This window comes from Lytechinus variegatus, chromosome 1 (assembly GCF_018143015.1).
Source record: "Lytechinus variegatus isolate NC3 chromosome 1, Lvar_3.0, whole genome shotgun sequence".
NCBI classification, from domain to species: domain Eukaryota; kingdom Metazoa; phylum Echinodermata; class Echinoidea; order Temnopleuroida; family Toxopneustidae; genus Lytechinus; species Lytechinus variegatus.
Window position 1 is genome coordinate 74280569 of NC_054740.1, and position 23396 is coordinate 74303964.

General features: G+C 37.1%; 1 protein-coding gene across 1 annotated transcript; it reads left to right on the top strand.

Moving 5' to 3' along the window:
* The first annotated feature begins 2272 nt into the window (after window positions 1-2272).
* Window positions 2273-22997, top strand: LOC121422765 (pyrroline-5-carboxylate reductase 1, mitochondrial-like). Its single transcript, XM_041617949.1, has 6 exons — window positions 2273-2430; window positions 15964-16028; window positions 17795-17974; window positions 19518-19730; window positions 20567-20659; window positions 21105-22997. The coding sequence occupies exons 1-6, from the start codon at window positions 2355-2357 to the stop codon at window positions 21303-21305; spliced, it is 828 nt and encodes a 275-aa protein (XP_041473883.1). The 5' UTR covers window positions 2273-2354; the 3' UTR covers window positions 21306-22997.
* Window positions 22998-23396: the final 399 nt, after the last annotated feature.

Consider the following 23396-nt stretch of genomic DNA (forward strand, 5'->3'; position numbering starts at 1 on the left):
GCCATGTTCATAAATGTTATTAAAACAGATTCAAAGATAATTAGTATACCACATTGTTACCAAATTACATCAAATAAAAATACACATATTTGAAGATCTCTATGAATATACATATGAAAGTCTGTATTTTGCCCTTTACATTGGTATTAATAGACAAAAAACACTACTTCTGTGTTGGCATAAGCAATAGTTAGTGCAAATGCTAATTAATTTGTAACTAATTAAGTTCATTCCAACTGGAAGTTCCAATTTGATCCAGTTGGAAACCAATTGGTTTTAATTGGTTCCAGTTGAACAGTTGTCTCCAATTGGTTTCAACTGCATGCATGGAACCAATTGAAACCAGTTACCTCCAATTGGTTTTAATGGGGAAATTGGAACAACTGGAACCAATTGAAAACCGATTGAAACCAATTGCCAACTGGTTCCAGTTGCCCAATTGGTTTTAACTGGAACCAACTGGTAACTGGTTTTCAATTGGAACCAGTTGTTCCAATTTCCATATTGAAACCAGTTGGCCAACTGGTTTCAATTGGTTTTGACTGGATTTTGGTCCTGGGTATATAATAAACAGGTAATGTCGGAGTCATGTTTAACTTATTTCATTAACTTTTTAGTTGATGAGCTGCTGATGTCAAGTCAATAATTCAATATTCCCTTTTTTTCCCTCACTGGTAAAGTTCCCTTTTGCAAGTGTGACTAATGTGGATTCCCCTTCATTGTTCAGCTTAGACTAGAACATCTGCTTCAAGTTGGTACGTGCACTAGTCCGATTCCCCTTATCAATCATCAAACAAACATTTTTTTTTTTTTGTTTCTTGTCCCCAAGTTCATGATTTGATGAGCCTGGATGGGATTAGCAGGGGCTGATCCAGCTTTCGCCAAAAGGGGGGGGGGCGAAAAATATTTTCATCAACATATTTGTCGATTGGCCGCTATAAATCTGTGTTTTAGGGGGTAGTCCTAACTAAAGACTGAAGTTTTAGTATTTATTGTTATAAACAAGGTAGATAAGGATATGTTAATAAACAGGTATGCGATACTATACTCATATTTACGATATATCGATACTCTAATTTTTTCATATGTCGATCATCCTTAGACCTGAAGATTCTGAGCAGTTTTTATAATCATGAACAAAGATAAGTATCTAACTAATCAATGCGAGCGTGAAGCGCGATCCGAAATTTTAATATAGTAACGTAAAAAGGGACTCAATCAGGATCGACTGTTTTTAGTGATTAACGAAGAGGATACAAGTATCACCAATTAAATAATGAGAGTGCGGAGCGCGAGCTCAAAATTTTTGATATTCCGACCTGAAAACTAGACAGTCTAAGCGCGTTTTTATTTAAATAAAGAACAACAATTAAATGCGAGCGCGAAGTACGAGCTTAAATTTTTGAAATACTGACATGATAAAGGGGCATTTTGAGAAATTTTGGTAAGAATTTCCAAAGAGGATAGGTATCTCACAAATAAAACAATGCAAGAGTGCAGCGCGAGCTGAACATTTTATATTCAAACAAAATAAGAAAGCTTGATATGCGAGCTAAAATATTGTGTGCAAATTGATTTCAGAACTGTATATATTAAGTGCCATTTAATCCTCTTGAATGGGATTCATTACACATGCAATTAATGCGAGCGCGAAGCGCGAGCGAAATTTTTTTAATATAAAGTCTAGTTTTCCAATTCTTCCCCTCACCTTTTCTTGTCGGGTCGGGCCGGCCGTTACGAGGCTGTAAAATACACATCATGGGTATAATACCTCTTTCTTACTTTTCTTTATGTTCAGTTTTTCTTGTTTGATCTATCAAGTTAAAGAGTATAGTTTTTTATGCAGGTTGCCAAAAAATAGGGGGGTGGGGTCGGCTTGGCCCCCTCCTGGATCCGCGCCTGATTAGGGAAATGTCCCTGCTCAGGGGCTCAGATCCTGGATATAAAAATGGGCCACATGCCATGTAGACAACAATGCAGAAATAATGCAGCAATTAAACTTGGGAATGGGCTAAAATTAATGCACCTCTGTTTAATGGGCTTTCTACTGCATTTAATTGAGAGTACTATATATTTTGGAATTAATTCGGCTCTATGTCAGAGGGACATTTTTTTTTGGTGGGGGGACGCCATAGAGATGTATACTAATTATGGGGGACGCACACTCCGGCGCACACTATACATATAACATTTAATAAGTTTGTTTTTACAGACTATGAACCAAAGGAACCCATGAACCACGTGGACGTACCACGTACCGCAATTTGAGTGATGAAATTGCGCAATCGTTTTGGATTAAGCTGAATCGTAGTATTTTAACATCATTTTGTAGGATCTCATCGAGTCACCTCACCATGTCACTTGGCACAGTTGGGTTCATCGGAGCCGGGAAAATAGCCCAAACAATTACAAAGGGGCTTTTGGCTGCAAGTACGTATGATAAAATCTCGAAAATTGGAATTCCGCGACTGCTAGCTGCTGCCGGTACGCGGGCAGACTGCAGAGGTCTCGCATCTCTGGACTCGGAGCGGGCCGGCGCGGCCCGGGCACGGGTCATCATAGACAGCTGGCAGCCGTCTGTTTCGAGGAGTTTTTTAACATTTTTTTTTATTTCTCCTCGTACACAGACGGCTCGCTATCGTGCAGCCACCATAAGGGGACTTGCAATGCAAAATCCCCCCGTCGGGGCTCTTCAATATTTGTCTTTAATGAATAAAAATTTTGAAAATTATAGTGACCAGACTCTCCAGAGCTTCTCTCTTGCTTGGCATCAATTGCCAAAAAACGGAGAAAAATGAAGTTAAAAGGAACAAAAACAGTGACTTACCTCGGCTGTCGCACAAATTCACTTCCCCGTTTTATGCGATCTTAAGTACATAAACATATATAGGGGACGGGACAACTCGGACCACGGGACATCTCGGACCGCGGGCCGAGTTGTCCCACCCAGTACGAGATTTTTTTCCACAAGTTTGCGTCTATTTTTTCCGTCATTTCGAAATTTCTTGTAAAGATTTTTTAGACATATGATATGGTCTGATGGTAATGTTCTTCACATTTTTACTTTTTTTTCGCTGAAACAAAAAAAAAGTGTAATTTTAGGCGTTTTTCGACAGCTCGGGATTCCCATAGGCGAGCGTGTATTAACTGTGTCGGTGCTCGGCTCGGCCCCGCTCAATAACTGACTTGATTTTGTGATCATTTCTCCTCAAAGTACCACTTTTATCGCAGAAGATGGACTTTGTTGTATTCCATCATGTCCATTCATTTTCTCATCACAACGATAAAATTTGGTGTATTTTGCACGATTTTGTTCAAGTTTTTCACCTTTTTCTCTCTGGTTGCAAGAAGCGAACAACCGATGAACGGTCCGCTGCTCTTCATCGTAATTCTCCATAGCTCGGCCGCCGAAACTGGCGGGGTGGGATTCAGACCGAATCCACAATGGAAGTGGGCGTGCAGTCAAAGAGCTGAGCTTGACTGAGTGAGAGAGTGAACTAGAGTTTGAAGCTTGGCAGTGTCGTATAGGCTCTGCCTTTTTTTTGTAAATATATATTTTTCAATTTTTTCTATATTGATTTTCCCTGGTTTCGAGCTCTAAGATTGTAATGATATAATTATGCTTCAATTTCTTTGACTGAGTGTGACTGTGGTGTGGATGTTTGAGTTGCTCAAAAATAAGTTACGTGGGTGGGGGCTCGGGGCGATTTCACTCTTGCCCCCGAAATGCGAAAAAAATATATTCGGGGTGTAGCTGTGTGGGCATGCCGGGCTGAGGCTAGCCATCAATAATTTTTTTTTTTTTTTTTTTGAGAGGGGGGGGCTTAATTTTTCACTTTAAATTGATCATTTTTAGGCCTTTTTTTTCCATTTTATTTTTAATATTGAATTTCCGTGGTGTAGAGTTGAGTTTTAAGTTGCAATAATCAATATGCTTTAATTTCTTTGACTTTGAATGTGACTGTGGTGTGGATGTTTGAGTCGAACAAAAAATACTTTTACGTGGGTGGGGGCTCGGGGCGATTTCACTCCTGCCCCCTAAATGCGAAAAATATTCGGGATGTAGCTGTGTGGGCATGCCGGGCTGAGGGTAGCCCTCAATAAAAAAATGTTGGTTTTTTTTGGGGGGGGGCTTAATTTTTCACTTTAAATTTATTATTTTTAGGCCTATTTTTTGTACATTTTATTTTTCATATTGAGTTTCCCTGGTGTAGAGAGTTGAGTTTTAAGTTGCAATAATTAATATGCTTCAGTTTCTTTGATTTTGAGTGTGACTGTGGTGTGGATGTTTGAGCCGAACAAAAAATACGTGGATGGGGGCTCCGAGCATTTTCACTCCTGCCCCCGAAATGTGAAAATGTTCTAGGTGTATCTGTGTGGGCATGCCAATTTCATTTTTAATTTTTATATTGAGTTTCCTTTGTGTAGAGAGCAGAGTTTTGGATATAGGGTAAAAGGGACGACGATGTGAGGGATGGCGATGATAGCATACCGGCGATAACGAGGGGTGGGCCTTGATGAGAGGGACGAGGAGGTGAGAGATGGTGATGATAAGAGGGATGAGGATCTTTGATGACTCTTGATGAGGGGGGGGGATGATGAGAGGGACAAAGGGAAAGAGATGGAGATGAGGATGTGAGGGATGGCGATGATAAGGGGTGGGCCTTGATGATGAGAGGGAAGAGGAGGTGCATGAGGGATATAAATAAGAGAGATGATGACTCTTGATAAGAGGGGTGCATGAGATGGTGAGAAGGACGAGGATGTGAGGGATGATTATGGGAGGAAATCGGGGGGGGGGGACGTGTCCCCCTACCAAAAATAGGGGGACACAATACCAAATGTCCACCCTACTATTTTTCTTCATGGAGAACAAAATAATGAATCATTCACAATTGAAATGATACATGTGTTTAGGACTAAATGACCTTTTATTATTGAAAACCCCCTCTTTTTTCTTGTCAATTGTTTTGGGGTTAAAAATTACCCTACATTTGGGCGATAACCTTTTTTAATGTTTGTCAAATTTTAAGCCTGTGGTCCCCCAAATTTGCGGACAGTTTGGCGCCAAGGGGAGGATGGGGGGGAGGATGGTGAGGGTGTGGGGATGGTGAAGAGAATAAGAAGATGATTTTTTTGAAGAAATGTCCGAAGCACATGTAGATTCCGTCCCACATAACCCAAAAATATGCTTGATTTTTGTTCAAAATCATGTCATGTGATGAAAAATCATATTAGGCCCTACAAGTATTTTGGTTACATTGAAAGAAAATAGGGGTAATCCTTTTTTCCAATTATAAATAAATTAAATTCTTCATTCAATAAAAATGACGAATTTATGATTTTAAATTGAATTTCTTTTACATAGCATGTGGTTTTTCTTTTTGATTAAATTCGTTTTATTGCTTTATTTTTCATCACTGCATGTCATGATTTTTGTCTCACCTGGATGGCACGTACGTGAATCCCTCCAACTCAGTGTAAAAAATGGGCGGAGCTAAATCGGATTTTCGCGCCTAGCAACCCCGTTAGCAACGCATGTAAGCATCGTTCTGCTCACTCTCCATAATGTCTGCGATATTAAAATCCTAAAAACCTATAGAATCGTTAAAATTTAGTAAGGCTATGAATGTTTATCATTTACATTGACTATCGGTGTACAAACTCATACCGAATTTACCAGCAAGTGATGGTTATATTACGAATTATCAGCAATTTTAATGAGTGATACAAAGTGCCAAAATTGAGTTAAGTGTAAATTTTGTATAGCATTTCAAAATCCTTAATTTAAATATTTTCATAATTTTTCATTGCTTTAAAAAACATCTTATCACATTTAGTATAATTTTCCCGAACTGATAACGTTGATAGATTACTGTTTACTGTTTCTCGGCTTTATGAGGAAATGGCAGGCCTTCAAAATCAGGTTAATTTTTGTTATATTTCTAAAAGAAAATTGTTAGATTCGAACTACGATACCAACTGTTTGCCAGAAGGAGGGTTATCATCTCATAATGTTGTGTAAATGATACATTACAATATATTTTAGGAGTGTAGTAATCCATGTTAGATAACATTTTTTAGGATGAGTTTCGTAATGAAGAGAAAAATCAAGTTCATTCTTAGCACACGAGCCGCAGAACGATAATTTTTAACGCGCGCAGACATGGCTGATCCCCTGGTGTGTCGCGCGGGATTATCTAGTCCCATACTGGTGTCGGGTGGTATATTCCACGTACCTTGTCCCCTTGCAGTGACCACTGTAGAGTTATATAGTGCTTCATTTTGATACTCAATCTGTGAAATACCGATATCGAAAAATGCTCGGAATATACCTGACACATATTAATGATTTCATTTTCGAGAATTATTATTTCTTTCCTGCATGAATTACAAAACGTCAATCTTATAGGTCAAGAATCATGATAGAAATTGTCAAGATTTGGAAAATATAATGTTAAGTTTGCCCATGCAATGTCATCAGTATCTCACTGTATGTTAAACAGAAAATATAGAACAACTGTATTTTTTTGTAAATTCCACGGCCGCCTCACGAACTTAAAGAGATGGTATATACAGAAGAAGAGGAAGGGCCGGGAGCCGGGTTCAGGTGTCTCAAGCGGATCGGGAGAAAGGGGGGGGGGGGTCCTTTTCCCACTCTCTTTCAAATAACCTTATTTTCTAATATTAATTCCTGTTGTTTATCGTGGAATTTTACCTTTTATCATAATTATAATTCTATACAATATGAGGATCCTACTATAAGTTTCAAGCTGTCCTGTTCAAGATTACTGATTTTTTTCTCCGGTCCCAACAGCCCCTTTTTCATCAATCATCTTCTCGGTGTCTCTGCTACCAAGATTGACTAGGGAGTGGAGGGAGGGGGGGGGGGCGGGCATAAGTTATCATCACTCACTTTCGCCCCAGACAAGTGCCTGTTTGATATATTTTATTGCAAGAGCTTCTCTTTCCTCCTATCTCCCTGTTCTCTCTTTTTTTGTTTTTGTGTTTGTGACATTTTATATCTCAAAGATCAGCTCTCCCAATCTAAATTTCAACCGTCTCATATTATTCCTTCCCTTCTGTTATGGTCAAGCTCTCCTCCCAATAAAACTAACCTATTAATATTTGCCCCTCTTATTTCTACCGGCCTGCAATCTCATTTTGGTCCTTTTCAGTATCCCTCATCGACCCCTCCCCATTGCAACTCACCATGATTTTAAGTCATTATCACGAGAGCATGGATAGGAATATTGCAGATCTATAAAATTGCTATTACTTTGATTTTAAAATAATTTGAGTACCCCCCCCCCCCGGCGGCCATGCACGTCGGTTTCATATATGTCGCATGATGGTATAGGTGGCCGTGGAATTTACAAAATATACACTTGTTCTATATTTTCTGTTTAACATATACCGTGAGATACTGATGACATTGGGCAAACTTAACAAGATATTTCCCAAACCTTGATAATGTTGTAATTTTATACAGTCAATGTTACACATTCTTGACACTAGGCAGTTTGACTTTTTTGTAATTCAGGAAAGAAATAATAATTACCGAAAATGAAATAATTTATGTGTCAGGTATATTCCAAGCATTTTTAGATATCGGTAAACTATTAATTTCACAGATTGAGTATCAAAATTAAACACTAAAACTGCACAGTGGTCATCGCAAGGGGAAAGGTACGTGGAATATACAACCCGACGCGGTATCGGACTGGATAATCCGAACGGACAGTCAAGGCGATCAGCCCTGTCTGCACACGCTAAAATTTATTATTCTGCGGCTCGCGTGCTAAGAATGAACCTATTTTTTCTCTTCATTACGAAACTCATACTGAAAAATGTTATCCAACATGGATTGCTACACTCGTAAGTTTTATTGTTATGTATCATTTACACAACATTATGAGATGATAACCCTTCTTCGGGAGAACAATGGTATAGTAGCTCGAATCTAACGATTTTCTTTTAGAAATATAACAAAAATTAACCTGATTTCGAAAGCCCGACATTCCATTTTAAGCGATGGAGAAAATAGCCTACCAACGTTATCAGTTCGGAAAAATTATAGTTAAAGTAATAAGATGTTTTTTAAAACAATGAAAAATTGTGAAGATATTGAAAATAACGATTTTGAAATGCTATATGAAATTTACGCTATATATTTTCATAAATTTTGGCATATTGTATCACTCATCAAAATTACTGGTAATTCGAAATCTTATCCACACTTGCTTGTAAATCTGATATAGGTTGATACACTGATAGTCAATGTAAATGATAAGTATTCATAGCCTTACTAAATTTTAACGATTCCATTAGTTTTTAGGATTTTAATATCGCATACATTTTGGAGAGTGAGCAAGACGGTGCTCACATGCGTCGCTAACAAGATTGCTTGGCGACCTACCGCGAGAGGGCTTTTATAATGGCGGGCTCCACTGAGTTGATACATAGCCTATAGGTGGTTCACGTACGTGATGGCAGAGTGAGACTATAGGCGCCGCTTTTCCGACAGCAGCATCAACATCAAATCTTAATGCTGTCATTTAATAACCTTCGGTTATTAAATGACAGCATAACTTATATCACTGAACATCCTGCAGCGAGTTCCAGGTCACATTATCAAGGTCAAGGGTCATGTAAGGTCAATGAACTTTGGCCACATTGGGGGTATTTGTTGAATTACCATCATATCTCTTTAAGTGTATTGGTATATTTCATAAGACATGGAAATAAGAGTAACCCAGTATCACTGAACATCTTGTGCGAGTTGTATATAGTAGTTTTCAAAGTCAGCACTACTGTTATATTGAATCACGTGATGCAGGTGAGACCGCCAGAGGCATTCCACTTGTTTTATTGTAGAGACTATACTCTTTCTCGAGAAAAAGAAATAATAAATAAATCATTTAAAGGGATGCTCCGGGATGAAAATATTTATATATGAATAATGTAGACATAGCAACATTCACATATCAAAGTGCTTATTTCATAAAAATCTGATAACAAATAGTGGGGTTATTGAATTCAACTTTAAAAAATTAATCTAATTTCACATAATAAAATACAAAGAACAAGTGAGGATATGACATCATGTATGAGGTTGCATATTAAATATCCATGAAGAAACGCCAGACCTGTTTCACCAGAAAAATACAAATCATTCTTTAAAATGCAGCGATAATATTGTTTTCCTTATCCGATTTTGATCAAATTTTTATTGTTTAGTTTGCTCAAATCATATCATTATCAACCTCGGGTTCCCCATTGTCACTTATATATAGCTCATTAATCTTGCCACAATTTGGTCCAGTTGTTCAAATTATCTAGTAAATACAATATATTTTATTAATTGCAGAAGCTTGTCTTAAGAGTCATTGAGAAGGTGATCATACCTGCAACTTGCATGATTAATGTAAATATATACCAAAAGTCAACAATTTTCTAACTGGTACACCTTAAATGATTTCATCCATACATGATACAAGGAACTAGAAAATGTAGATTGGAAAACAACACTAGGGCAACTTAGTGTTAGATACAAAGTTCACTTTCTAGAATGGGTGAAACAAAAACAACATCACTCCAAAGGAACTGCAAAAATTATTGATAAAAACCAAACCCTCTTCATAGTTGCTATTTGCAATATTGTATTGACGACTCTTCTCCTGTTTTTAAAACCCAGACAAGAATGACTTGTTGTTACCCCCCCCCCCCCTTGTACCTGTCATTTCTTTGTATTTTCCCTCTTTTTCTTTGTTTTTTTTCTATTGATCGATGTTTCATTGTTGAGTATTGTCTTTTTTTATTCCAGTAATAGAATATAAATTTAATTGAAATGAGAGTGATGAACATAATGAGAAAGGGAGACAATGATAAGATAAGAATGGAGATAAAATATGATTTGAAAATATTACAATTTACAGAATATAACATATTATTTTCTATTTATTCAAAGTTCATAATTCATTTTTATTCAGGTTTGCATTTTAAATTCAAACAAGTTAATTAGGTGATGCATTTTGGAACAATACATTTTACTTGAATAAACAATAATTGGTAAAAATGCAAAACATAAAACTTATTTAATTTGGTATTCTTTCCTCCTGTAAAAATTAAAACTAAATAATATGGACATAAGTTCTAGTGGCGAATCGAGGGAGGGGGCACATTCGCCCCCTTAAAAAGTACTGAAAAGGCAACTTACAACATTTTTTTCTTTTTTTTTGCTTGTCAAATTTTTCCTGAGAAAAAATTACTGTGATTTGGCAGTAAAGACCTTTTGTCAAAAATTCCTAGACAAAATGCCCCCCGGCCCTGTAGGGAAATTTTGGATCCGGCCCTGATTATATTTCAAATGGGAATAAGACTGAGTGGCCTAAAACTTGATTAAAAAATATTCTAAGCTGTAGGGCAAGGCTTCAGTCTCCAAGCTCACGACTGTACAAGTATGTCCACTTCCATTGGCAATTGTGGCTGAATTCCATCCCGGCAGCCTGACATCCACCCTTGAGACCAAGAAATGAAATTAAAGAAAGTAAATCAGTTTTATTTTAAATCCTGTAAAAAATACAAATAATTAATTTAATTAAAAATCAAGCCCCCAAATAAAACACTTTTTTTAATTGATGGCTACCCTCAGCCTGACATGCCCACACAGATACACTTAGATCATTTTCACATTTCGGAGGCAGAGTGAAATCGCCCTGAGCCACCACCCTAGCTCGTAAAAGTATTTTGTTCGACTCAAAACATCCACACCACGGTCACACTCAAAGTCAAAGAAATTGAAGCATATTAATTATTGCAACTTAAAACTCAACTCTCTACACCAGGGAAACTCAATATGAAAAATAGAATGTACAAAAAATAGGCCTAAAAATAATAAATTTAAAGTGAAAAATTAAGCCCCCCCCAAAAAAAAACAACATTTTTTTATTGAGGGCTACCCTCAGCCCGGCATGCCCACACAGCTACATCCCGAATATTTTTCGCATTTAGGGGGCAGGAGTGAAATCGCCCCGAGCCCCCACCCACGTAAAAGTATTTTTTGTTCGACTCAAACATCCACACCACAGTCACATTCAAAGTCAAAGAAATTAAAGCATATTGATTATTGCAACTTAAAACTCAACTCTACACCACGGAAATTCAATATTAAAAATAAAATGGAAAAAAAAGGCCTAAAAATGATCAATTTAAAGTGAAAAATTAAGCCCCCCCCCCCTCTCTCTCTCAAAAAAAAAAATATTGATGGCTAGCCTCAGCCCGGCATGCCCACACAGCTACACCCCGAATATATTTTTTTCGCATTTCGGGGGCAAGAGTGAAATCGCCCCGAGCCCCCACCCACGTAAAAATATTTTTGAGCAACTCAAACATCCACACCATAGTCACACTCAGTCAAAGAAATTGAAGCATAATTATATCATTACAATCTTAGAGCTCGAAACCAGGGAAAATCAATGTAGAAAAAATTGAAAAATATATATTTACAAAAAAAGGCAGAGCCTATACGACACTGCCAAGCTTCAAACTCGAGTTCACTCTCACTCAGTCAAGCTCAGCTCTTTGCTGTGCACGCCCACTTCCATTGTGGATTCGGTCTGAATCCCACCCCGCCAGTTTAGGCGGCCGAGCTACGGAGAATTACGATAAAGAGCAGCGGACCGTTCATCGGTTGTTCGCTTCTTGCGACCAGAGAGAAAAAGGTGAAAACTTGATCAAAATCGTGCAAATACACCAAATTTTATCCTTGTGATGAGAAAATGGAGGTAATGGAATACAACAAAGTCCATCTTCTGCGATAAAAGTGGTACTTTGAGGAGAAATGATCACAAAGTCAAGCCAGTTATTGAGCGGGGCCGAGCCGAGCACCGACACAGTTAATACACGCGCGCCTATGGGAATCGCGAGCTGTCGAAAAACGCCTAAAATTACACTTTTTTTTATTTCAGCGAAAAAAAAGTAATAGAAAGTGAAGAACATTACCATCAGACCATATCTCTAGAAAATCTTTACAAGAAATTTCGAAATTACGGAAAAATAGATGCAAATTTGTGAGAAAAAAATCTCGTAATGGGTGGGACAACTCTGATTGTCCCTGATTCTAAACATATGGCCATTGAGTCCCCTGTACAGATCGCGCTAGAACTTCGGTCTCTGTATTTGGTGAGAGAAGCCAACGAAGTTCAGCTGAACAACCAACAAAACAGAGACCGAAGCTTTTGGTCTAGGGTCATCATAGACAGCTGGCAGCCGTCTGTTTCGAGGAGTTTTTTAACATTTTTTTTTTATTTCTCCTCGTACACAGACGGCTCGCTATCGTGCAGCCACCATTAGGGGACTTGCAATGCAAAATCCCCCCGTCGGGGCTCTTCAATTTTTGTCTTTAATGAATAAAAAAATTGAAAATTATTGCAACCAAAATGCAAATTAATATTCCCTTTTTTTAATTGCCAAAAAACGGAGATAAATCAAGTTAAAAGGAACAAAAACAGACTTACCTCGGCTGTCACGCAAATTCACTTCCCTGTTTTGTCCGATCTTAAACATGGCCATTGAGTCCCTTGTACAGATCGCGCTAGAACTTCGGTCTCTGTATTTGGTGAATGAAGCCAACGGAGTTCAGCTGAAGCTGAACAACCAACATTAACAGAGACCGAAGCTTTTGGTCTAGGGTCATCATTGCATTGGCCGGCACTTGGCAGTCTGCCTCGCGCCTCCGCGGGGCTAGCCTGGCCTGGAGGCGTCTGGGGAGTAAATTCATCTACCTACGTTATGTAGGTAGGGTTACTCCCCTAACGCCTGGCTAGCCTGGGGCGTTTTGGGGAGTGAAAGTCATATACTGTACATATGGTCACTAACGCCTGCACTCCTAGTCCTACCTTTATATTTTTCCACATATGGGTACAAAACCAGAAACTTTCGCCCCCGAGAATTCTACTTTCCCTCTAAAAGATCTAGCCCTAAAACATGTTCATGGGGTCCAACTTCATTTCCAACATTTCTGCGATATTGATTTCATTTTTAAAGAAGAATTCATTAAAAAAACGAGAGATTTGTTATGAAAAGATGGGAAGGGCTTATACGGCCGTGTTTACGTCGCCATCTTGATTTCTTTGTCTTCCGCTTGGCGACAGCACACACCCGAGGGTTCATTACTATCCTGCCTGTGGGGAATCTACAGGTAGGACTATGGTTTACTGCGGCAGCCCGAACACGTACTGAAGACGTGTCGGGGTCCCCGGGGCAAGACTATGGTATGCCTATGCTGTACACAGCACGCAATTTAAAAATCATTAGAATATCACTTTTGTGACCAAAAATACTAATTTCCATACAGTTGCAATTTACTTTTTTGTATTCTCCAGAGCACTCAAAAACTTGAATTTTGGGCATATTTTTGTGAATGCCCTCTATTGGTGGAAGTTATATATGGCAAGGCAATTGTAGTTATTCAATCTCTATTTTAAGAAAAAATAATTAAAAAATTGAATTTACTTTAATAAGAGCAAATTTATATGATAAATAGATGTATGATGGGGTGTCCAAACTTCGCGCACTTTTCAAAAATATTCATCAGGCTTAATTTTGTTCACAGAATATTCATAATTTATGCAAAACCAATTCAAGAAATAGTTACCACATTGACGGCAAGATTGTAAACTATAAAATCATGGACGAAAATGTAAAGAAGGTCAAGGGGTTTCGCCGGTATCGCGATCTCAAAATTCTATTCCGATCAGCGAATGCGGGCTGTGCTGGAAAACTGTTCAGAAAAAGTGTAACCTAACTTTCGCGCACCAAAGCTTTTGTGGAGATTTAAACAAAAACTCAAGCTCAAAAAGTGAAATATTTTTATCAGATTGATGGCAAAATTCTATGGAATCAGTATCATATTTAACTCACATTTTTGATGATTTCTGCTTGCAAAATGGTGATATCGTGATGCTTGTTTATTTCTTCAAAACGGGCTCCTGCAGTGACAAATTTGCCGATCTTTTGCCAATATTTTCATGAATACTGAACTCATCCTAAAGAAACTTTCACCAAAGGGTAATTTTAGGTCGCTTTTCATGTTGATGATGTCAGACTTTAAGGGTATTGGCTAGTTTTTTTAGATAATGACCGTCCGCGAAGTATGGACACGCATGAAGTTTGGACTCGCTGCCATACTGGAACCTGACAGTGTCAAAAAAAATCAAGCATTTGTCCCAAATAAAAAGAGTAAATAAGCCAAACATTGCCAACCTTATTTCACCACATGGAGGAATAACTTAGAACAAAGTTATAACCTTTTTCATAGAATGAGTGAGTAAGGGGTGCATTTTTCAGTTTTGGACGAGGCTGAGGGCTGGGCGTGCACGTGTTACTTAATATGTAATGCGTAAGAGCAAGTTGCGTAACAGTATCATAAACACTGATTTTGAAGGAAAAGGGTGGCATTGAAAGACTGGTCAATGGTGATACAGCGATTCAGCCTCCAGCCTCATTGAAGTTTGAGCAGAATGTAGATCATATTTTCCTGTTCTTCATGAACAGGAATCTGGGAGAGCAAGATAACCAGGGGGTGACAAACCCGCTTGCCTGGCACAAGTGATGATGACGTGTGGCCATGGGCAAGCATAAATTCTCAGAGTTGGTTGGCTGTTGGGCTAGTAGTTGTTTTGAAAATAAACAAGATAAAATGACAGTAACTTTCAATAAATTTTGGATAAATCAAAATTACTGGCCAATCCTCTCTCAACTCATACTATGTTAAACCAGTATAAAAAAAACAGTGGAAACATGTAAAATCAGCACCAATATATCGATAACCAGGCATGATATTCTCCCGACTAAAATCAGAATTTCAGCTTTTTAAAGGATTTTTTCCCATATTTTAACAATTTTATTGGATTAACTTTACAATCCAATGTCATAATCGAGTGAGAGCTTGGATACACAATGGGTGGATTCATGTATGGTGTTGAAATCAGGAATTGGTTGTGACAACACCAACACCCCTTGTTTTGAATGCTTGTGCACCAGACCCCAAACACATGTTACAAGGTCAAAGGTCATTTGAGATCAATGTACATTGCACTTAATGTACGATCTTGTCATAAAAGATGAAAATTTTAAAATGCACATTTTAAACTACAGTTCATTTCATATTCTTTGAAGCTAAAGTATAACATATCAGCAATTATGTGAAAAAATGTCTGGTCACTGAATGAAAGTCAAGTGTCATTTCACGTTAAAACATAATGGAATGAAGACTGATATTTTACCCCAAAATTAAGAATAGTTCAAATCCATTGATTCGTTTCCTTTAATATTCTTAAGGCTGGTAAAATGTTTCACATGACAGTTGACCAAGTTCAAACTGTAAATTTTGAAGAGAGAGAATATCAGATATTTTCACTCAATGTCACATCAACACTGCTGTTGCAGTTTATTGCAGAATGCATGCAAGACTGCCAGGGGCAGTTCCGTTCTGTTATCAGACCCAACATACTCAGGGTTTTGCAAGGTGTCTGTGTAAATGACTCTTCTCAAACTGTTTGGAATGATGGGGGGGTATGAGGTATTGCAGAGGTTTGACTGCATGTGTGTTGTTGCTGGCTCTTTACTGCTACTAGGATGGGCAAACTTCACAGTTCGCAAAACCTGAGAGTGGATGTTTGCTCCTTAGTTTTCTTCCTGTACCTAACTTTCTTTTTTGACAGGCAGATTGGTACAAACATCCATGCATTCAAGTCTGAATCTGAAAACAAAAAATAGTCATTTATTCTTTCACAGACATGATTCTATAAATACCAATTGATTATAATCAGTCTTTGTAAATTTAATGTTGGTGTAGCCTTTGGCGGCTATTTTGAATTATGTGTGTTTATCAACTATTAACATTTACAGCTTGCTATTGAAACAAAAAGTTCTTTTCTCTATTTTTTGTTTACATTTTAGATGCTGTTGCTGCAGAAAGAATAGTAGCTAGTGATCCAGCCAGCCACAATCTTAAAGTATTATCAGTAAGTTATACATATTTTTTCACTTGCATTATATTGAAAAACAGGTTGGATTAAAATGCCTGTATTATTAATTGTTATGTAAAGCATATTTTGTAATATACAGTCTGGTTATCAAAGAGATGAAATGCTTGCTATTTGAGCTCAACAGTGAGGTGTAATGCTGCAATGTGTTCTAAGCATTGTTCCCCCGCTCCCCGATTTCTTAAAGATTGAAGATAGTCAGGGCTGTCATAACTGTTTATTCTCACCCCATCTTCCCAGTGTTACCTGAATGGGTTGATATTCTTTAATGTGTCCTATCAATATGTTCTCTTTTTGAAAGTTTCTGACTAGCATTTATATATTTTATTAAAAGCTATTTTGATTTACTTGAAAAAATTGCATTCATAAATATGTGAGTTAAAGTAGTAACATACAAATTGAAAATCAACATCAATCATTTTCAAAATTTATAATAAAAAATGAGAGGAAGGATTTAAAAGCAAGACATCAACCTTATTTTCACTGCCATTTATTGAAATGTTTTAAATTCCCTTTAGAATTATCCATTAGAAACGATTTTTGAAAGAGTTGAAATATGGTGTGACAATCACACCAGCGGCAAATCCCCCACCCCCATCCAGTGTTGCATGGACGAACTCACAACATAAATGTATTAATAGTAATGATAATATGGTTTATTTATATAGCGCAGCTACTATATACTCTACTGCGCTTGATGCTTGGTATCATATTATTACCCCAGCTGTAGCTAGGCCACCATATAGGCGCTAAATCATTCAAGGAATAAATCATACCAGGTACCATTCACCTCACCTGGGTCGAGTGCAGTACAATGTGGGTAAATTTCTTGCTGAAAGAAAACACGCCATGGCTGGGATTCGAACCCACGTCCCTCTAATTGAAAGACGAGAGTCGTAACCACTAGATCACGATTCTCTCGCTCTCACATCGTGGTATTGATTGAATTCCATTATAATTTTATGATTCCTGTCTATGTTAGGCCCTATATTTTAGTTGTTTAAAAAAGATATCTCTAGAACCATTGTTTGAATTGAAACATTAACAAATACTAATGATAAATTCATCTAAAGTCCATTTTTGTATTTTATCTCATAGTCTGAATGAATACACTAAATCTCTGTTAGGAACTACACTTTACCTATTCTAAGTGTTTCATTTATTTTTAATTACAAATTTTCTAAAGTTGATGTGAAACTATCCATGTGTGTAATGCATTTCATTTTTTGTCTTAGTTATATACATGCTTATAATATTCAACTTTAATGCTACATACTGATATTATTTTCATCTTCTCCTGTAGATGCTTTGTGCATGTCTCTAATGATTTTAGTTAATAGTGTGATTTAATCCCAGCCGTGGCGTAATTTCCTTCAGCAAGAAATTGATCCACAATGTGCTGCACTCATCCCAGGTGAGGTAAATGGGTACCTGGCAGGAATTTATTTCTTGAAATGCAGCGCATGTCATAGATGCACTGCTAAAGCCAAGGTAATTATGCTGGATATACTGTAGAGCGCTTAGAGACCTCTGACAAAGTAAGTATTAAGCGCTTTATAAGCAAGTATAATTTTTATTAATCACTCTCAATTTTGCTCAGTATAAAGAATAGCTAATGATAAAGGATTGTTTTATTGTATGGCATTCAAATGACCAAGATGCCACCAGCTCCTTAAAAAAAAGCAAATGTTCATCCTGACATCAAATTACAGAAAACTTGCATCTTTTATTTCATTTTCTTATAGGACTTGGGAACCAAGACTGCCACAAATAATGAGCAACTCCTCCAGATTGCTGATACCATTTTCTTAGCCACCAAGCCAAACATTGTTGGAAGGGTACTGAAAGAGATTTCCCCACATATCAAGAAAGACCACCTCTTAATATCACTAGCAGCGGGCATCACCTTAGACTACTTAGAAAGTGTAAGATTGAGTAAGAATATTTGAGTCTATCAAAAAATAGAGCATTTTATTATTGAAATTTGAGGGATGTTCCCCCATTTGTATTATTTTTAGGAAATATCTCCTAGAAATGACTGCTCCTGACAAGGCCTGCCTATGTAATTGGTAGATACAGAGTATGATGCATTATCAACCTAGTTTTCAAGATCTGGTTGCAAAGTAAGGACTGGCTGCCTAAAAGTTATATTTGTGAGATCATTAAATATGTTCTCATGTACTGAAGCCAATAATAAACAAATATACAATGACACTCAAGGATCTGGCTAAAACTATTCGCATCGAAGGAACATCACATAGTACTATGTGATGTTCCTGAGTGCGAATAGTTAAGCCTGTTCCGAGAATGGGTCATTGTATATTTGTTTTATATCACTTCCACTCATACCATTTTACAGCGTACTGATTTTTATTAAGTCGATATAGAACAATCGTTGAGAAGTTGAGAAAATAATAAGTCTTGCCGTATGTATCGTCTGGTCAGCGAGAAAATGGTATTAAGTGTGATTTTCTTTGAATTTTAGTAGGTAATAAATGAATGCAAGAGGTTAAGGGACATTGTATACCCTATGATAGGGCCCTTCCTTACATCGCAATCAACACATCACACACTAAACAGTAGTTTTACATGTCTACATTGATATGCTGTATGAGTTTTCATCACCAGTCATGGTGGATGTTTGTTAAAACTGTTCATATTGTTCTGATCACCTTTATGCACAACTGGAACATGTTCAAAGGTGCGAAGTTAGGTATGGATGTGTTATTTATCACAAGAAAGGGCAACTAGTCATGCATAAAGTCATATGTATTACTTCCAAACGATTTTGTGAAACATCCAAAACATCATAAGTTAAATATTCAGCTCCAGGACGAAGAAAAGCTTGAAAGACTAATAATTTTGCCATTTTTTTTAGCTGGATATAATAGATAATAGCTTCCCTTATACCAGCTGGATATGAGAAACTTTTAATTCTGTATAAATGTTTAGGTTTTTTTTTCTTTGGCTGCTTGTAAATGCTCTCTACTTACCAGATGAACGCAAAATATTCTCATTTAAAATCAAAATTCAAACTGGCTGTTCAGAGATTATTGAGCACTGATGCATTTATGACCAGCTGTAGAGGTGCAGGGTATACAACCACCAACTTTGATATCATGACATGACAATCCAATAATAGTGATTTGTCACACAATGCTGTAATATACTCACAATTGACCTGGAGGGGAAATGAAAATTTGAAAGAAATGGCTTGAGCTGAGTGTGAGGCAGATATATTACTATTTCCTTTTCCCCAAAATTTACAGTATGTGAGGGTTTTTTTTTTCTTTCCTTTGCTGATTTATGACAACTCTTGACTGTTTAGATGATCTCTTTAATTATGCGAAACATTCATTTAAGTTGAAATATAGTGAAAGTTCAATGTTCTCAGCGTATTGTGCTGCTTTTTTTTATATCGATTCAAATATTTCTGGATTTTTTTTGTGTGTTTTGTTTTCCTTGCAGAGCTTGCCGGATGAGACAAGAGTGATCCGTGCCATGCCCAACACACCATCTATTATCATGGAGGGTGCAACCATCTTCTCAGTTGGTAGGAATGTCCAGGAGGGTGATGGGAAAATGTTCCAGTCATTAATCTCTCAGCTAGGGATCTGCTTAGAAGGGGATGAAACACTCATAGATGCAGCTATGTCAGTCAGTGGGTGTGGACCTGCATATGTAAGTTACTTGAATATTTTATGCAGCCCTGTAACTTAGGCCTGGTCACACCGCCCGAGCGTTGTTGGAGCAGTCATGGAGCGGAGAGCAAAAATCATCACCGCTCGCTACCATTCACCATTTTTTATTTCGATTGTTTGTTGTTGTTTTTTCGATTTTTTTTCCCCAATTTTGTGAGCGAAATTCGACCCTCTCTCCCTACCACTCCACGACCGCTCCAACAACGCTCGGGCAGTGTGACCAGGCCTTTAGAACTTGTTTAATTCTGATAGGTTACATGTAGAACGCTGATGTTTCAAGCATTGGTGAACCATCAGCTTTGAATATTTGCATGTTGGAGCATTTAAGCATTTTCTTTGCAGCATTGCCTGTCCTTGTAGTTTGATTAAACAATATTAGTAGTACTTGGTTTTCTTTTTTTCTCCATTGTACATTGTTTTAATAAGTAGCTCGTTTGCTGGAGACTTTCAAGCATTAATAATGCATTATAAATGAAAATAGAAGTGTATATCAAATGAACCATTCACAGTCACTTAGCATTAACATTTTTCAAGGATGCAACAAAAAAATATTGTGTTCAATTCTGAGACCATACACCACATGAACTTTAGTTCAGAATCTGAAGTTAAGCCAATATCTGTATGTACACTACTTAGTCCATTTATAGACAAATACTGCCCTCTGTACTTCATGTTTGCATAACGTGATATGTAGTAGAAGTACACTGCAAGATGCTATTTTGATGTCAGTTGATCATACTGGAACAAAGCCTTGTTAGGATTGTGCCTTTCATCCAGCCTTCTTGAAGTAATCTTTCTTGTTATAACTGTTGACAGGCATATGTGGCCATTGATGCTTTAGCAGATGGAGGAGTTAAGATGGGACTACCTCGAGATGTTGCTATCAAACTTAGCGCTCAGGCATTATTGGTAAGTAAAAGTGATTATTATTCTTTGACTATTTCTTTTCATATGCAGTTCTGATTGAAAGGAGTCTGTACCTCATATTGCAAAAAAAAAGATCCAAAACCATGTGTCCTGAAGCATGGTCGAGTTAAATGCATTTCAAATTAATATTTTTTCATTTGACAATTTTACTTTTAGATTCTTTCACTGTTGTTTCAAGGGGTAGTTTACTTTTACACAATACAATCCTAGTGGGTATTTCACATACCTGTTCTTAAGTTACCAATGGCTTAACTCACAACTGGTGGCCATTTCTTGTTCTAAATGATATATCCCTATGTAGCTGACACCTAAGAACATGTTCAGTCGCATGTATCATTATTCGTAACTTAGGACTAGTTATATGAAACGCCCAACTGCTATCATAACTTAATGTTTGATAGGTTAATTTCTATTTCTACCGATGCAGGGCTCATCCAAGATGGTATTAACAGGTGGTAAACACCCGTCCCAACTCAAAGATGAAGTATGTTCCCCGGCAGGGACCACCATTGATGCCATCCATGAACTGGAGAAAGGTGGCTTCCGACGATGTCTGATAGAGGCTGTAGAAGCAGCATGTCTGAAAGCAAGGCGTCTCAATGCAATGCAACTTTACGATAAAAAATAGATGCAGAGGCAAGGCAGTATCTGTGTGAGCAAGTTCATTGGCTTCATTTGGTTATCTTGCTATATGGGCTACGAATTGGAAGCTGGTCTTGGGCATGCACTGTCCTCAATCTATGTTTTACAGCACTTCTAATTTATGATAGACGCTGTTCTACATGTAACTACAGGTGTAGACACTGTTCTATGACCAGGTTCAGGTTTTTCTAGTCCCAGAATTAGCAACTGATCTATGTTCGGGTATAGATACTGTTGGTGGGATTTAGATAATGGTTGAGTCCTGGGTGAATATTAAGATTAAAAATCTGGGATGCTACTCTTATTGAGGTTGTATGGTGAGGATCCTAATACTCCTTGGTAAATTTGCTATCAGTTGTAAATACCATGGTAGCAGGGCTCTACAGCTAAATATAAAAAAAACAAAATGGTATTAATCATGGCAGTATTATTACCATTATGTTTCCTGTGAACCACGGCTATGCAGTGTTGTGTTCAACAAAGTAAAACTGGACTCCAAAGTTATTCACTTTCTTAAACAAAGTCCATGCTTATAAGGATATTGGCAAGGCATATGTTCACTGTGGATGTGCTCTTAACAGATAAGGCTGAAAATACAAGTGCATTATGTGTAATATGAGACACATAATTTATCATGTTCCAAAAAATCTTGTCATAGCTTTTATGACTTTTATCTTACGTAGGTAACACATTTTCATTAGAATTCAATGAATTTCAAATTTTAAATGTGTATGAAATTCTTTCATATTTCTTCATGTATTTTAATCATCTGACATTTTTTTATGGTGTCACACTTCATTCTAAGTATTACTTACATTCCTTTTGGTTTCCTTTGATAATACTTAGTGTAATACCGATTTTATGTCATTGCCTTTGAAATTTTGCCTGTGCCAATTGCTTTATTTACAGTATTTCAATTTCAAAACTTAATAATAATTGAGTGCCACATTGATTTATTTACTGTAAATTATGTTTTAATAGATTAGTCTTGTCTCTTTTTATGAGTTTTTTGTTTTGTATATTCTGTTTGCTTTTTTTTTTAAATTGGACATCATTTAATTATACTTGATGACACCTGTGAAAAAGCAGAATTCATTAAGTAAATGTGAGTACCAATCATGTATAACTTAAATTGATTTCTGTTAATAACATGTGATCAGGAAGTGTATCTAAGTTTGTACATACTGTCAGGCAGTATCAATTTCATTTTAATCATGTATGTACTCAGAGCTGCCAACTATTAAGAAAAAGTTAGCATTATATTAATGATTTTCATGTCAAATTATGCCATTATACTTTTGACCATAATTATTACACTTTTGAGGGTAAATAAGTATGTTAACATTACTATGTAGTAATACATTTGGCAGTGGCAAAGTCATCTGAAGATGGCCAATGATGCTCATTATTCGCATGATCATGCATCTATTCTTCACATCACTCTGAATACTTGATATGGTGGTTTGCTTTCGTCATGGATTTATCATGGATTTACGCAAAAGAGGGAGTACCAGACATTGATTCTGAATCTGAGCCTTAAAAGAAAGAGTATTCATTTCTTTTTAAGGAATCTGTTTTTTGCATGCCCTCTTCAAAGAAATTCATAATATTGCATGGCACATATAAAATTATGACTTAACCCTAAATAGACTGGGCTATTTTGACGTCTAAGAAGACGGGGGGGGGGGGGGCTGAATCACCCTCCACCCCCTTATGATCTCGGCCATCGATCGCGCAATCGTGACGAAAATTGGCATGCGCATTACCCATGGCATGAACTACAAAACTATAATATCAAATTCTGCGAAAAATCTAATTGCTCATTAATTATGCTAATTTATGCGTAGAATCATCCCTCCCCCCCCCCAGTCTTCTTAGGGTTAAGCTTCTGGATGACTACTTTTTACTTTTAAATGTTGGCAGCTCTGTACAGTAGGACTACTGCATTGATGTATTGTATTGAATTCTTCAACTGCAAAGGAAATTACGGGAATATTATCTACCTTTGGAATTTATTTCATTATTTATCTTGGGTAAAATTTACAATCCAAGTGTCCAGATTAAAAAGGTCTGGTCT